The following is a 16,408-nucleotide window of genomic DNA, read 5'->3' as shown; positions in this document are numbered from 1 at the left end:
CAGCGGGCTGTCCTGTTCCAAGGAGGGCCTCCTCCAGCATCTTTACAAGCAGAGCCACCAGGCATGGATGGTCTCATTCGGCACACGCAGTCACCAGCCTTTTTGTATCCTGGAAAGGCAGTCTTCAATGCTCCACACCTGGCTGGATGTGTCATTTACTCACATTTGTATGCAGAGAGAAGCAGGCCCAAGTCTCTACTTCACTTTCACTCATTCAACTGTCCACAAGCTCAGCCCTGTGTGAACACTCACACATGAACACTGGTCATACTCGTACACATTCTCAGACCCACACAGAAGCTGTGAGTGCCCTCCTGTGCGGTGGAGAACCACGCAGGTGGACGAGGGTTTCTGGTTGTCATCCCTCACTTCTGCAGCACATTGTGGGGACATCCTGCATGCTCTGCCTCAGTCCATGCCAAATGCACGCAGCCCCTTGGCGCCAATGTAGCCCACGCCCTTGCCCCGCGATCACCTCCCATAGCCCCCAGATGCACCCATCACCAGCCTTTGTGCACCAGCCTCAGCTCCCCCGTGTACTGGAGGGTCACCTCCCGCTGGCCCCCGAGGCTGCAGACCAGTCCTGGCCCCTGCAACCCAGCCAACTTCTCAATATGCAGTGAGCTGTGACCCCACTCTGGGGAGGGAGCCCCTTCCCCAAGCTCCTGCCCTCTGCCTCAGGGTGGCCCACAGCTCTCTTACACTCATCACTGCCGATCAACTCTTATGTTAACCTCCTCTGGTCCAGTCGCTGTGTGGGTGTCTCTGGATTGGACCCAGACTGATACACACATCTCTCTTACACTTAGCATGTCACATGCACATTCTCTCACACTGTTGCAGACCCACCCCCACCTCCCCCATCTTCTTGCTCATTTAGTGAGACATACCGAGCCTACCCAGTCCTAACTGCAGGCTCACCTCACCAGTGCCCCCTGGTCAGCCCTGGCCATGAGAGGCCATGCACAACTCCCCTGAGGTTCCTTTGACCTCCTTGCTACCCTCGACTGAGGATGTGCTGCCAGTCTGACCATACCAACCCAGATCCAGGCAGGTGCTTCCTAACTGGGCACCCTTGACTAGAGTGAGTGGCAGTCACCGTGGTCATCCCACACAAGGCCCCAGACAACCAATGTCCTAGGACTGCAATGTAAAAGCCAGAATTTGGGGCTCTCAAGAAAAAAACACATGGCAAGATGGTCTGATCTAAGAACTGAGTGGGGTGACAATAGTGCCCACATGTGTGTGCAAGGCAGTACCTTCCCGCAGAATCCACTCACCGGGCAGCCCTGCTCCTGCCTGTGACGAGCACCAGATCCTGCAGATGACAGCTTTATTATGGCCCAGCACAATCTCCTTAACAGACGGTGGTTTCCTAATGCCATCACTTCTGCAGGAACAGGAAGCAGACCTCATGGACTCCTCCCCAGGGACTGCCCCTCTCCCTGAGGGCCAGCTGTCCCTGTGGAGGGTCCCCCTAGCCCCACCGCCCAGACAGCAACTTTTGGCACCATTATCCTCTCCTCGTCCACCCCATGCCCCTCCTCTCATATCCTGTTCACATTTTCTCTTTATTCTAGTTGAATATTTGACATGTACAAGCAGTATATTTTGCAGAACATTTATGTCAAAATAGTGTTCTGCAACAAACACTCATGAACCTGTGGCCAACTTAACTGGACGTTTAGCAACAGTGCTGCCCCTCCCACACGCCCCTTCCACCTCATACACTCACAGAAACATGAATCTGGGTCTTTGTTTCCCTTGCCCCTCTTTTTAAAACACTTTTACCTTATTCTTGAAAGGCACTTCTGCTGGGCAGAGAATTCTGTGTGTGTGAGTGTTCAGTCATGTCCAACTCTTTTGTGACCCCATGGACTGTAGCCTGCCAGGCTCCTCTGTCCATGGAATTTTCCAGGCAAGAATATCTGGAGGGAGTTGCCATTTTCTCCTCCAGGGGATTTTCCCGACCCAGGGATTGAATCTGCATCTCCTGCATTGGCAAGCAGACCCTTTATCAACTGTGCCAACTGGGAAGCCCACTTGGGAAGCCCTGAGACTTCTACAGGACAGTTATTCTGTCCTTCAAAAGCGTGATTCTGCTGTCCTGCTTCTGAGAGGTCTGTACTCAATTCTGATGATTCCCTTCTTGGTTCTCTCTTCTCTCTGGTTGCTTCAGGACCTCCTGTGTTTGGTGCTTTCCTATTTCATTCTGATGAGCCAGCCTGCTCACCCCCATGTGGGTTTCCTCCGTCTCAGCTTATCTTCTAGGTGTTCTCTCCAGAGCATCCTTAAGCAAATGGCAGCCAGTCCCACAGCTCGAATGGCTGCCTCTGGGCCAAGGAATGCCACGTTCACCAGCCCTGACCTCCACCCAAGTACCAGAGACATCCGTACCAACTCGCTCCATCCTCTCCCTCATCTCAGTTCAGCTTAGAGGACCACCTAGCCTCCCTGAGCCCACTCTTTTTTTTTTTTTTTTGGCTGTACTGGATCTTAGTTGTGGCATGCAAGATTTAAGTTCCTGGACCAGGACTGAAGCCAGGCCCCCTGCTTTGGGAGCACAGAGTCTTAGTCACTGGACCACCAGGGAAGTCCCTCCTTGAGACCACTCTTGACCCCATAGGCCACTTGCCCCAGAGCAGCCAGGGTCAGTCAGATCATGTCACAATCTGTCTGAAACAACAAACTAGTGAGTGAAACAACAAAGGAATCCAGGAAGGAACAAACTAATACATAAATGGTTTTAAGCACAGAGTGGCGGGGGGAAGGTGGGCGGGAGGTTAACAGCTGGGCACATTTGGAAAACAGTGAGACTTTGGGATAGGAGAGGGGGCAGGGTATCAGAGAGATGGGTGATATCACCTTGGTCAAGACCCCCTGGCTTGGTCTGACAGGCACAGGGAGCCACAGGTGGGTGGCCAGTGGCAGGATGAGTGCAATGGAGCCTCACGGATGCCCCTCCCCACCCCATGAGGCTCACGTGGGGCACACAGCACTCTCTAGTGCACGACCTGCCTGGGTGAGGCCAGAGTTGGCATTGAGCAAAGAAACCCTGAGGACACCTAAGAACAAAATCACTGACCACAGCTCAGGAAATGATGGCCTGGTAACTGAGGAACACTGCCAACTGGGAGACATTAGGCAGAATGACATACACATGCACACACACACATGTGCACTCTCAGGCAGGGTCACCCTGTAGGATGCTCCACACACCCCACGATCTCCATTTTTTGTCCCAGATGGAGGCTGGTTTTGCAAGGGATTGTAATGTAATTTTGGCTTTTTAGGAAAAAAGCACAGGTCAGGAGAACCAGTGCCTATGAGCGCAGAGAGGGCCCTGCAGGCCAGCCCCACTTTGGCCATAAATGGGGCTGATGGTATGCTCAGTACCTCCTGTGTGTGGCCATAAAACCATCACCACCATCACCACCATTACCCAACCACAATCACCACCCCCAGCTACACCATTACCACTACCATGATCACCACTCTCCCCACAAGCACCATCACCTTCACCCCCCTCACCTACACAGCATCACCACCACCATCACTAACTTCACCTGAACTCCAGCCCCCCACTATATTATCATCCCCACACCCTAACCACTACTGACACCATCACCACCCTCCCCACAACCATCACCTCACACCTTCACCCACCAGCTTCACCACTACTGCTGACCATGCCTACACCATCACCACCCACCATCACTCCACCCTCCAACCATCGCCACCATCATCACTCTGCTAGGCATCCAGAGGCTTCCAAATGAAGCAGCTTTGCCAGGTTTGACCCACATAAGATGTGGGAAGAAAGCTGGACTGGAAAGACCCACAAAGCCAGCCCGGGCCTGTCCTGTTCACTGCTGCATTCCCAGAACCTTGCCTGATGCCTGGCACAGAGCAGGCGAGAAGGGAAGGCCTGGGTGGCCCTTTGAGAGCCAGCCACCTCTGTTCACGGGTCCTGGGCTCAGCTTAGATGTCACAAGCCAGTGCCTCCTTGCAGGGAATATGACAGCTTGCCCCAGTCCTCATGCTGGGAACTGAAGCCTCTCTACAAAATCATCAAGAAAACTCTGGCCTGTGCAGGTGTACCCAAAGCTGAACAGCTAAGTGCATACATGGGTGGTGAATACAAGCCAGGGCTAGCTACTTTACTTGGTGCCCAGTGAGGACACTAATCACCATGAGAGCAGCCTCAATTCCAGTCTTAAATTCCCTCTTCCCAAATGCTGCCAGCAGCCCTCAGTGGACAGCCTGTGTGCCACTGTGGCCACAAGGCTGAGTGGCCTTCCTGGCCCGGACTGGGCACACAACAAAGGCCAGCTGGCACAAAGGCCTGGCACACAAGGAGGAGTGAGCAGCCACCCTGGCACACCCTGGATGCCTGGGGCTCTCCACGCTCCTGAGGATTCTGTCTAGTGCAGAGCCCAGGCACCTGCCTGCCTGTCTGGTCAGGGACTTCACACATAGCCCAGCTCTGCAGGCTTTCCCTCCATCATCCCTTCAGACTGAGCCTCATCGTGTGGTCCACGGTGGGCAGGGCAGGCGATCACATGCAGGGGTACTGTGTCTCCCCACACACCTGTCTGCGTGGGCCCTGCCTGGACAGGGTGGCTGGTGGCCTGGAGAGAGGAGGAGAAACCCGAGGACCAGGCCTTGCCTCAGAGGCACCACAGACCTGTACGTACAGGTACATTCCTCCACACGTGAAAAGCTCTGACTTGCCCACCTTACCCGAGCTCTTACTGTAGACCTCAGTCTCCCCGTCTGTTTCCCAATTCTGAGGAAGAGAATTCACTTCTTGCTCTCAGAATGGAACTGCAACCAGGCCTAGGTCTCCTGACAACCCCCTCCTCTGCCATGCCATCTACGTAGTCCTCTGCTGATGGGCAGGAAGGGGTCAGGGTGTGGCTGAAGTTTGGGGTAGTGAGGTGTGCAGATGAGATCTGCAGCCCAGCTGCATGGAGCCAGCAGCCCAAATTCCTCCCTTGTGCCCAGGCCCCAACCTTCTGTTCCCAGAGGCCTGAGGGCCAGGCTGCACCTAGCAGGCACCCGTGGCCACCACCCACATCCCCAACCACCCGGACCAGCTGCAACAGCTTCGCTCAGATGATGGACACTCATGCCCAAATGTGATTTCCCAGCTGCCACTGAGTTACTCACCAGCCTCACTAGCAGTTCCTTCCAGCTTCTATGCAAAGGAAACTGCGAATTAGGTTACAATTAATTTCTTTACCCAGGGCAAAGCCTGACTGGAAAAAGACTGGCCACCCAAGTGGCCTGATGATGACTGTTCTGCAGGTCACCAGGCTCCCTTGGCTCTGGGGTTCCTGTGCTTTGTAACCCCAGCCAACGGCAGGTGTATCAGCCCCGGCCTGGTCAGGTCAGCCCTGGCGACTGGCCAGGACATCCCAGGCTTTGACTCTGCTGCTGCTGCCCAGCAACTGTCCCCCTCTCACCCAGCAGGGCACTATGACTCAGATCTCAACAAATGTGTCACCTCATTGGACCTCCTTGAACAGCCATGGTCCTGCCCCTTTCTGCCCCTCCCCCCAGCACCGGTCTCGCCCAGCCCAGGTTTACCATTAACCAGCAAGGGCTTCCCCGAAGGTTCATCAGGTAAAGAATCTGCCTGCGATGCAGGAGACACAGGTTCGATCCTTGGCTCGGGAAGATCCCCTGGAGGAGGAAATGGCAACCTACTCCAGTATTCTTGCCTGGAGAATCCCATGGACAGAGGAGTCTGATGGGCTACAGTCTATGGCGTTGCAAAGAGTTGGATTTAACTCAGCAAGAGTGAGACTTCTTTATTGGGTTGGCCAAAAAGGTCGTTTGAGTTTTTAATGCATGATATTACAGAAAAACCCAAACGAACTTTTTGGCAAGCCAATGCATTCTTCCCGAGAGGCTCTATTCCAAATGTTTCACGTGCATCACCCTACTAATGGACACGACAACTGCCAGAGGTAAGGACAACTTCTGGTTCCTGTCTTAGAGCAAGGAAACCAAGGCAGAGAGAGGCTACCTTGCCCAAGGCTGTACAGAGTGAGTGAGCCAGGACTTAAGGGTTCTACTCTTAGGTATACATGGCCACCAGGCTCCTCTGCTCGGTGACGGCTGTGCACACACATGTGGAAAAGCCAGGGCACCATGACCTGGGACTCCAGGCCACCCATCCACCTGCTTGCTGACCAGGTGGAAAATGCAACCTAAATAATCCTCCATAGTCTTCTTCAGTCTCCTCAAAAATGCAGGTGCCCTTAAAAGTCTCCTCGTGGAAATTTGCTCTTTCATATCTCAGTGAAACAGAGCAAAGGCCCAGGAAGGCATGAACAGGGGGGAGTTTGCTCGGCCAGCGCTGTCCAACAGGGACAGACATGGTCAAGGCTGCTGAGTGTGCAGGTACCTGGGGATGCTGGGGGCCTGATGTGCCCATGCCCCCTGGACACAGGACTGAGCCTTGAGGGGTCCTTTTCTTTGCTGCTGTTAGATCCTACTATTCGATACCTGGGTTGGGAAGATCCCCTGGAGGAGGAAATGGCAACCCACGCCAGTATTCTTGCCTGGAGAATCCCATGGACAGAGGAGCCTGGAGGGCTAGAGTCCATGTGGTTGCAAAGAGTAGGATACAACTGAGCATGTGTGCGTGCACACGTGCACATGCATGCACGTACACACACACATTTCACCTTCAGAAGTGAGTCTAGATACAAAGGAGAGATTTCAGTGTGACTCGTGAAAGCAGAGAGACAAGTGCAGAGCCAGGCCCAGGCCACGCTCCTTCTCTGTCTTCCTGCATGGCCCACTCAGTGCTCAGCCTCTCTGCGTCTGTTCCCAGCTGTGAACAGGGACAGGGACCCTCCCTGGAAGGGCTGCTGGGACCAAGCACCTACTGGTGGGAGCCAGAGCCACTTCTCCTCTTTTCTCCCTCTCTTTTTTTTTTTTTTTTTGCAAAGAACTTGTGGTTTATTAAAGACAACTTGTCGTCAGCAGCATTTATTCAACGAACAAAACAAATGAAAAAATAAAAGCAGACTAACATTCTGACCCTTAGAGTGAGACTAACTGAATTCATTCAGCCCAGTGTCCAGAGTCCTAGGGGCAGCTTCCCAAGGAGGAAGCCTTGGAGTCTCGGGGTCTCTTGGCACCTCCCTTGAGAGTCTTGCCGGGGGGTGGGGGCGTGGAAATTGCCAAGGGTAATTCTTCCCTTTGGAGGAGTTCAGTCTAACCTGGGTATGGTCCCTGTGCTCTTTTGACCTTCATCACAAAGTCAAGGAGAGGACACTGGACCCAGGTCTGCCACTGAGGCAAATCAGATGCAGTGATGCAGGATGGTCCCAGGAAAGAGGAGGGCAGAGGGACAGGCGAGAGGGAATGCACTGGGGTCCTGGTCAGTGTCTGCTGGGTCACAGGCTGCGGCCCCAGCCTCGGGCTGTGAAGGGATCACGCAGGGGCTGACCACCAGCAGACGAGTTCTGGTACAAGGGTGACCCAGGCTGCTGGGAGGATGTGTGTTTCTGCCTCATACTGGTGTGGTGTCTTTACACACTAGTTCTCCCTTACACTCAGTTCTACCACAGAGCTCAGAGCTCCCCCAGCCAGGACCTTCTGGAAAACCAAGAAGGTCCCAGAAGGCAGGGAGAGAGGATGCTGACTGACTCTGGAAGGTCAGGAAGACCATGTCTCCAACCTGCTTCCTCCTTTCCAGCCTTACCCTTCATTTCCAAACCAAGCACTTGCCAACCCGCAATAAATAACCAGGAGTCCGAATAAAGAGCAAAAATCTTCCAGATACTGTGTGGGAAGAGGAAGAAAAAGGGAAGCATACAAAGTCCCAGAAGCATCCACAGGACAGCCTGGCAAGGAGCCGCCTCCTCCCTGACTCCTGAATGAGACCTCCTTGGGCCCACAAAGGCTTCCTGATAACCCCCTAGTCAAGATCTTCCCACCCTGAGCAGGTGGGAACACCTGGTGGAAATTTGATAAAGCAAAGTAAACTCAACAACAAAAGAAGGTCCACCCAATTGAAACAGGGGCAAAATAGTTGCTTCCCCAAAAAAGATACAAATGGCCGAGAAGGAAGTAAAAAGACTCTCAGCATCACTGATAATTAAGAAAAAGCAAATCAAAACCATAGGTGAGGACACTGCTTGTATCCAAGAAAATTGATACAATTTAAAAATATAAACAGAAACTAACATGTGTTGGTGAGGATGTGGTAAAACTAGAACTCTCACACACAGCTGGTAAAATTGTAAAATGTTTCAGTTGTTATCAGAAAATAGCTTGGCAGTTCCTCAGAAAAGAGCTTGGCAGTTCCTCAGAAAAGTTGAAATTATCACATGACCCAGCAATTCTACTCCAAAATAAACACCTAAGAGAACTGAAAACAGGGATTCAAACAGATACTCACACAAAAATATCCACAGCAGCATTATTCACAAAAGTCAAAAGATGTAAACAACCCAAATGTCCACCAAGAGATGAATGAATAAATAAATGTGATACATGTTGCATTGGCCCTAAAGTTCATAAACCCAAACAAACTTCCTGGCCAACCCAATACATGCAATGTAATATTACTCACCCTTAAAAAGGAATGAAATACCAATACATGCTACAACACGGATATACCTCCAACCAAGTAAAAGGAGCCTGATACAAATGAAAGGTCAATTTATTTTAAATATCCAAAATAGACAAGCCCATAGAGACAGGTGCAGAGTGGCAGTTACCAGGGGCTAGTGTGGGGGGACTAGGCGCACTGCCTAATGGGTATGGGGTTTTCTTTGGGGGGTTAACAATAATGTTCTGGAACTACACAGGGGTGATGAATATGCAATGCTGTGAATGTACTAAATCCCACTCAACTGTTCACTCTAATTTTGTTATGTGAATTTCATACCTCAAAAGAAGTGAATTTTAATTGTTTACCACCTGTTCTTCCCCCCATCTCCGCAGGAGAGACCACCCTGGAAGAGGCAGGGGCACAAGTCCAGAGCGGACCCCAGGAGCCTGCACAGGTGCCCCAGTGTGCATCCCACCAAACCACCATGCTCTCCTCTGCACACTGGCTTCTCTTGCAGAGAAAAGGACCCTGTGATGGGATTCCAGCCTGTGGAAATGGGCAAAGAGCCCAGGGCCCTAGAAACCCGACTCCTCAGAGCTCTGGGCCCCTCTTGTGCACACAGTCAGGTGTGGAGTGGCTGCCAAGGGCAGGGGGCGGGGAGCAGGAGACAAATGAACAGTGTTGAGACGTTGAGACTGGGGGTTTCTGTCACCCCCAAGTTCATAGTCTTTCCTGCTCACATAGGTACAGGGGATAGGTGGCTGCAGAAGAAGATTCAAGAGGGTCCCAGCGGAAACTTCTCAAGGCTCTGTGGAGTCACATGTGTGATCTCCTGTAAAGATCCCCTGCAGGTGCCAATCTGATGAGGAGGCTCAACCCAGTGGCAAAGCATGTGCTCACAGCACAGAGTACACGGTCACCTTGCACCCATGTCATGGCCAAGAGGTGGCGGAATGGAGTGCTGATTCCATCCTTTCTCCTTCCCAGAAAGAAAAAAAAAGAGCATCAGATGCACCATGGGCAATGCTGGAAAGGCAGGATAGGGGAGGAGGGAAGGAGAAAGCACACTCTGAACCAGCCCCCCAGCTTCTGGGTCTTTCCCTGTTTCACCGTATCTGTGTCTTTGACTGTTTCAGGGGTAGAAAAACTTGAGAAAGAAACTCCATAAACTCTTTCCCTCCACTCGGACTCCCACCACCACGCTGTGCACCCCAGATCGCCCCCCACCCCCACACCTGTCTCACTCTCAGGTTCTGGCACACAGAACATATATCTTCCCAAGCATTTTCCAGGCTGTTAGTTAAAGCTTAGGAACTTATAGTTTTTCTTTTCCTTTTTTTTTTTTTTTTGTTAATTAAAGCTTAGGAACTTACATGGTTTCTTTCCCCCTTTTGCTAAGACTAAGAACCACTGGAGGTTTCTGGCAATCCCATAGGCAGGAATGGGGGACTAGAACCAGTTCTGATGTCCATTATCTCACCAGAGAGGTTCTGACTGTTTCAGAAGCCAAATTGTTTCTTCAATCACAGGGCAGTCAGAGCTGGTAATCAGGGCACAGCTTGGAGCTCTGCCTCCCTCTCCCGGCCACCCTGCCCCTTAGATACTTCTCTGGAGCCCAGGGCCCTGTGGAACCCAGACAGTAGCTCCCAGGTCAGAAGAGTGAAGGCTTAAGATGGGGATAAAGTAAAGTCCCAGTACCTGAATCTGGGGGCAGTGGGCTGGGGCCCCCAGGACGTGGGTCTGCAGGGGCAGGGGTGTCTTCCCTGAGTGGGTCCCAGAACTGATCCCTGCCTGCCACAGAGGCCCCCAGTCCCACTAGGTATCCTTGATGTCATGGAGAGCCTGCATCGGCCGGACCAACAGGTGGGCACACACCTGTCCAGGTGCACAGGTGACCTTTCTACAGTGGTGCCTTGGCTGCTATACTCTGTGGAGCCGCTCACCAGGCAAAAGCAAACAGAGGTGTTTGCTCAGGGCTGGCCACCTGCTCTCCTTGAGGGCCCAGGTGGTGCCTGATCTGCCTTCCCCAAGCTCCTGCTGGCGTCATCACACCCACAACCACGCTTTCTAGGGGGTATCAGTTCTACCTCCCTGCTCTCTCTCGCCCCACCCTACCTTGCCCAGGGTCTTGCAGTGGACAGCTGATAGGGCCACTGGCTTTCAGGCTCCAGCCTCAGGGACAGGTGCCAGGGGCTCCCACAATTACCCAGCTGTGAGGCCAGAGCTTGATGGAAGCCCAGGTCTCGTCTGGTCCAGAGCTTGGGAAGGCGGATGGTGGGAGGATTGGGAGGTGAAGCCAGGCAGGAAGTGGGCCCCGTCCACAGGGGCTCCCAGGGCTTCAGCCCAAAGAGGACAATACCCTCAGGTCCTCTCAGGTATGGCGGAGCTCTGTCTTGGGAGCCACAGCCTCCCTTGAGCATGGGAACACGGGGGTCAGGGAGGGGGACCTGCGCTGCCAGTCCGCTGCTCTGGGGTAGGGAGGGAAAGCCATGTGGGCTCTGGAGGCCTGAGTCTTCATACCCCTTCAAGCCCCTCTGAGACTACCCAGGTCATGGCCCTGGGTGATCTCTCTGAGTCACACCAACCCCCCAGTCTTCCAGGAGCTGAAGCATGCCCACCCATAAAGCATAGCACTCTGCCCTTGAAGACCCAGGGGAAGCAAGTGAGAAGGCAGGAGGGAGGGAGGGAGGGGGATGTCCTCCACCGCCTTCACACCCTGTGGCCCAAGCCCAGAAGGGCCCCTTTCCTGCCTGGCAGCCCACCATCCCTGCTTCCACCCGGCCCCACAGCCTGCCTTCTGCCATGCACTTCCATTTGATATCACACACACACATTTGAGATAAATGACAGCTTGGCGCTTCCTTTACTGCCCATTTCTCCTACATGGAGATAGCTCTGAGGTCAAAGTCACCTTCTGCATTCTCCCCGGGTGCACCCCTAGTCCTGGAGAAGCTGCCTGGGTGGCAGGTGGTCCCTCGGAGCGTGTATGTGGGCTGCTCACCAGTACTGTTATTGTTACTATTAAGTCACTCTCTCAGAAAAACAATTGCAGAAACCAGGAGGAAGAAGAGAAAGAAATGAAGAGGAGAAGATGAGGGACTGGAGCCTGAACACAACCCCCACAGGAGGAAGTGTCCTCCCCCACATCCACAGGAAGGGGGTGGGTCTCCAGAGTGGAGACTAGCCACTTCTTCAGGATAGAAGGAAGCAATACCGCTGTTGGGGGGCACTTCTCCAGCTCTGCCTCTTTCCTGGGGAGCCCAGTGGGCACTTTCTTCTCCCAGAATGTCCTGGAGTCCAGGTAAGGAGACACAGTCATACCCATGTGCCCTGAAGCCCAGCCCCTGCCCTCCCCCACTCCTCAGCACAGTGGCTTCTGTCAGGTTCTAGGTCCCCAGGCAGAGGCGGGTACAAGGGTCACACTCTCAGCCTACACCACTAGCACGCTCCCTCCCCTGGGGCCAGTTATGACAGGATCCCACCTGGAGGCAGTTCCTGGACCTGTAGGACTCCCAGACATCAGCTACAGTAGCAGTCCCATCTGAGAATCAGCCAGAGTCCTGCGGGCTCCTGACTCAGGTGTTGGGGAGCATGGCAGCACACTTCCGTCCCAGACCCAGGCCAGGCTGTCCCTCGGGCCCCTGGAGCACCCCACCAGAGGGTGACCAGTGGGTGAGCAGACTCAGGGCCACCTTCCCCACACCCATCCCCGGACTCCTCCTGAGCCCTGTTGCAGGTCCCCACCACCGCTGGCCCAGAGGAGGGGCTTGCTGAAAACCAGAGGACCAGGGCCACAGAGTCATGAAGTCCTCTTCACGGGCTCAGGTACACGGGCTGTGGGAGCCTCAGTTTTCTTACCTATGAAATGGGAATACAAGGCCACATCCCTCAGGGTTTCAGGAGGATACAGTGAGTAGCAGACAGGCGGTGCTGAGCACAGGATCAGCATGCTGTGGGCCCCCTGGGGTGGCTGTTGCTGGCATCACCTTATCCAGTTAAGACCAATAGGCAGAGGGCACCTCTTTTGGGTCACAGGGGGAGAAGCCCTCAGGCAAGGCAGCAGTTTCCTGCCCCCCCCCCCCACTTCCGCTTGGCACCCCATACTTCAGGTTAACAGATCCCATAATTTTTCATTTGTTTTCTCCTCCCCTGGCTAAAAGGCCATTAGCACCCCATTAGGTAAAAGAATCCCATTTTCTTCACACCACCAAGGAAACAGTGATTTACTTAGCCATCCTTAATGCAATTCTGCAGAATAAAGGCAATTTTGCAATGGTCTCAATAAACTTCCCCATTTGCTCTCTGCTTGCAGACCCTACTCTTAGGAGCCTACCAGCTGACCCAGCCCCTTGCTCCCTCAGAAGGCTGGACTCTGCTAGGGCCCAGGACAGTCAGTGTGGAGCGCAGGCAGCTCTCAGAGGCCAGAAGGGCTTAGGGGGACCCAGGTGAGCCTGATGAAGCACACCACCACTCGTCCCTGGCCAGAGAGGGAAGGGGCAGAAAGAGAAACAAAGAGGTCGGCAGAGCAGTCTTCCTGGCTGAGGGGCTGCGCTGGCACCTGCTGGTCCCAGCAAAAGTGGCACACCCAGGTCCAACTGCAGAGGGGCAGGGCCCACAGCCTGGAGAGCAGGCTGGAAGTCATGGCCAGTACTGGGAGTGAGAGGCCCCAGGGGCGTGCAGGCACAGGGGGCAGGTCTCTCCTTGTGGGCAGAGGTACTGAGCAAAACAGGAACCCAGAAGCCAGGCCAGGAAGATGGGAGGTGCGAGGCCTCATGAGGAAGAGCAGGGAGAAGGTGCTGGGTGAGCAGTCAGCCTGAGACATTCAGGGAGAGCCCTGGAAGCTGGGAATCAGTCTCTTCATCCATGCCACGGGGACATCTGTACCTGCACTGGAGCAGTAAAACGCCACACACTCTTCTGAGAACAACTTCTAGATGGGTCCAGGATGCCCCAGGTGGACAGGCTGTGCCCCCTGAGTGTGAATAGGGAGGAGCAGGTGTCCCTGTGTATACACGCAGGGGTCGCAATGTGTGGGAGTAGCAGGGAGGGGGGCTGGGTTTCCCAGATAAGGGTGTAGTGTGAGGGGCCGAGCATGGGTGTGAGTGTGTCCACAGGCCTCATGATCACATATCCTTGAGAAAGGGCAGTGGTGTCTCGGTGATCACCAAGAGTGAGCATGAGAGTGTGTGAGCATGGATTCAAGAGTGTGTGTGTGTGCCCATGTGTGCCCTCACACAGATACCAGAGTGTGGGTGAGGAGTACTGCCCTACTCTGGGAGTCTGTGTCTGGGATGGCGCCTTTTTCTGAAGGCGTGTGAATTCTTACACAATGAGAGTGTGTACACATGGAGAGGGGCACACACTAGGGGTCTGGTGATGTCCTATGACCTTGGTCTGAGCACCCCTGAGCCCTCTAGCCCATCCCTGCCAGCCCTGAGGCAGTGCTTTCCTTCCCCAACACTGGGGTCCAGGCCACTGCCGCTCCATCTGGTTGCCTCCCTACCCTGCCTCTCATCAGTCATCCAGCACAGAAGAGAGCTTCCGGTCTGGGGGAGGTAGGTCTAGGCCAGCAGGGAGGGCTTTCATCCCCTAGAGACCCAGCCCATACCCCAGGTAAGAGGCACGGCCACTGAAGGGCTGCATCCACAAGGGGCCGCCCTGAGGCCGGGCTACTCCCAGCCTGGGTGAGTCCCGGAGCAGTGGCCCTGGCTCACTTGCGGCAGTCTGGAGCGCCACACTGAGAGAGCTCCAGAACTGCCACTCTGAGTAGTGTGCCCGCAGGCCTCTCCAAACGCCCAGCTGTCTCCTCCTGAGTACCGCGGGGCCACCTCTCCACTCTCAGTGTCGTCAATCAGTTTCTTACTCATCCTGTTGGAAGAGTGGGTGGGGCAGGAGACCTGCTTTCCCTGGATTGGAGGGCCTTTCTCCCACCACCCAACTCCTTAAGTCCAGGCTGTGAAAAAGCCACTTGCATTCCTACCAAGTGTCACAGGTCCATGCTAGCAGCCCCGCTCCCAGTCCAGTCCTCCTAGCCTCAGCTGGACACCTTGGCTAAGCACAGGAGAGGCATGGGAAGTCCTCTTCTAGGTTCTGAGGCCACCAAGTCCACCCTGGCTTCGGCCTCTCACCTGATCACCCGCCCATTACTACAAAGTTGCAACGCAGAGTTACAAGAGATCTTCTGAAGGCCTTGTCTGTGTTTACTTCTGCGGAGTCTTCATCCTTCTTCTGTCTGTTTCCGCCTCACAGCACCCTGACCCCAGACTCCCAATGCTTCCCCCATTCTTCCCCGGGGCATGGGAAGGATTTCTCCCCTGCCTTTCCTGTGATGGGCTGGGGGCCCATCCTAGTGTAAGTATCTGACTCTTGAGTTTAGGATCCAGTCATACAAATGAAACCTTGGGCAGGCCTGTGAACCCACCGTCTGTGCAGGACCCAGGGCCAGAAGCAGGGAACCACTCACTGCCTCTTGTATTCCCAAAGGCTGAAGGGAAAGGTGGGGAAGGGTGGTGGGGGCTACTCTCAGAGGGAAATTTAGTACATACACATAAGTATTTAAGAAAAAGAAATCAGGGACAATTTGAGAGAAACTAAAATTCGTGGCCACGGGGGGCAGGGGGTAAGAAGCAGATTCCACAGCCTTGGGGTTCATTCATCTGTTGAGAGTTTTGGAGGTGGGGGCAGTGACCAGCCTCTGCAAAGCCACTTCGAATCCTCCCAGCACTGATGCTGACAACACACAGCCCTACTCCACTCCAGGATGGTAAAAGCGCTTGGTGCATGTTGGCCCCGAACCGTCAAACGGTGCCAAAGGCTGCACCTTCAGGTACCCCTGTGGGGCAGCAACAGGGGACTCTAAAGAAGTGGGTGGGACTGGAGCCAGGGCCGGTGGCGCTGGGCCAGCCTGAGCGGGCCCTCGAGGGCAGCCTCCCTAAAAACCACAGGCTTGGGGGATTTTTAAGAAGTAGGGTGGCAAAAACTCACAAGGAAAAGCAACCGTTTTAAAAAGATCAGATCCCCTCCGCTCTCACCTGAGAGAGGATATCAGAGCTGGAGGAGAAACGCACCGACGTGGAGTGTGACAAGGAAACCAAAATGGAGCAATCGTTTACAGAAACACAACTCCTCCTGCCCCAGTGGCAGGCTTTTTAGGGCTACCTTACCCGTCCTCCCCTACCTGCACCAAAACGCCAACAAGATCCGCTTGGTTCGCCCCGAGACGCTGCTGTGGCCCGAGGCGCAACCAGGCAGGCGAGCGTGGCTGCGACTCGGGCCCTGGGCACAGGCGCCTGGCCCGTGTCCGGCTCCGGCCGAGACCCACCCAGCCTGGGGCCCGAGGCGCGCTGCCCGCCACACCACCCCACTCCCAGTGGAGCCCAAGTGGCCAGTAACTGCCTGGCCCGCTGCCCGCCGTGAACAGAAAGGCATTTTCAAACGCGTCCACTCCACCGCACGGCTCCAACTTCACCCCGGCCGCTGCGGGCACCAGTCCTCGACAGAACTCACCTTCCCCGAGCAGGGGCAGCAGCAGAAGCAGCAACCTCAGCCCCACGGCGCTGGCCGTCGCCTTCGCCATCGCCGATGCACGCTGCGGCTGCGGCGAGAGGGACGCTTCCTTGGGCTGGGGGGCTCAGCAGCGGGGTGCGGCGCTCAGCACCGCCCGTCCTGGAGCGGAGGACGCAGTGAACACTGCGGGCACCGAGCGTCGGGGCGCGGGCTCCAGGGCACTCTCCGCAGCTGTGCTCGGGGCTCGGAGCACATGACTGAGGAGGGGAGGGCGCGGGCTGCGCACGAGGCGAGAGCAGGGGCGGGGCGGGGCAGTGAGGGCGG

General features: G+C 54.8%; 1 protein-coding gene across 1 annotated transcript in view; it reads right to left on the bottom strand.

The window, feature by feature from the left end:
- Positions 1-16,402, bottom strand: part of LOC122691392 (proto-oncogene tyrosine-protein kinase receptor Ret-like) — a 49,330-nt gene extending 32,928 nt beyond the window's left edge. The window contains 1 exon segment of the mRNA XM_043897965.1: positions 16,085-16,402. Coding sequence (XP_043753900.1) covers positions 16,085-16,154 — 70 coding nt within the window. The 5' untranslated portion in view covers positions 16,155-16,402.
- Positions 16,403-16,408: the final 6 nt, after the last annotated feature.

This window comes from Cervus elaphus, unplaced genomic scaffold (assembly GCF_910594005.1).
Source record: "Cervus elaphus unplaced genomic scaffold, mCerEla1.1, whole genome shotgun sequence".
Taxonomy (NCBI): domain Eukaryota; kingdom Metazoa; phylum Chordata; class Mammalia; order Artiodactyla; family Cervidae; genus Cervus; species Cervus elaphus.
The sequence above is the reverse complement of the archived record's forward strand: the minus strand, read 5'-3'. Positions and strand labels throughout refer to the sequence as shown.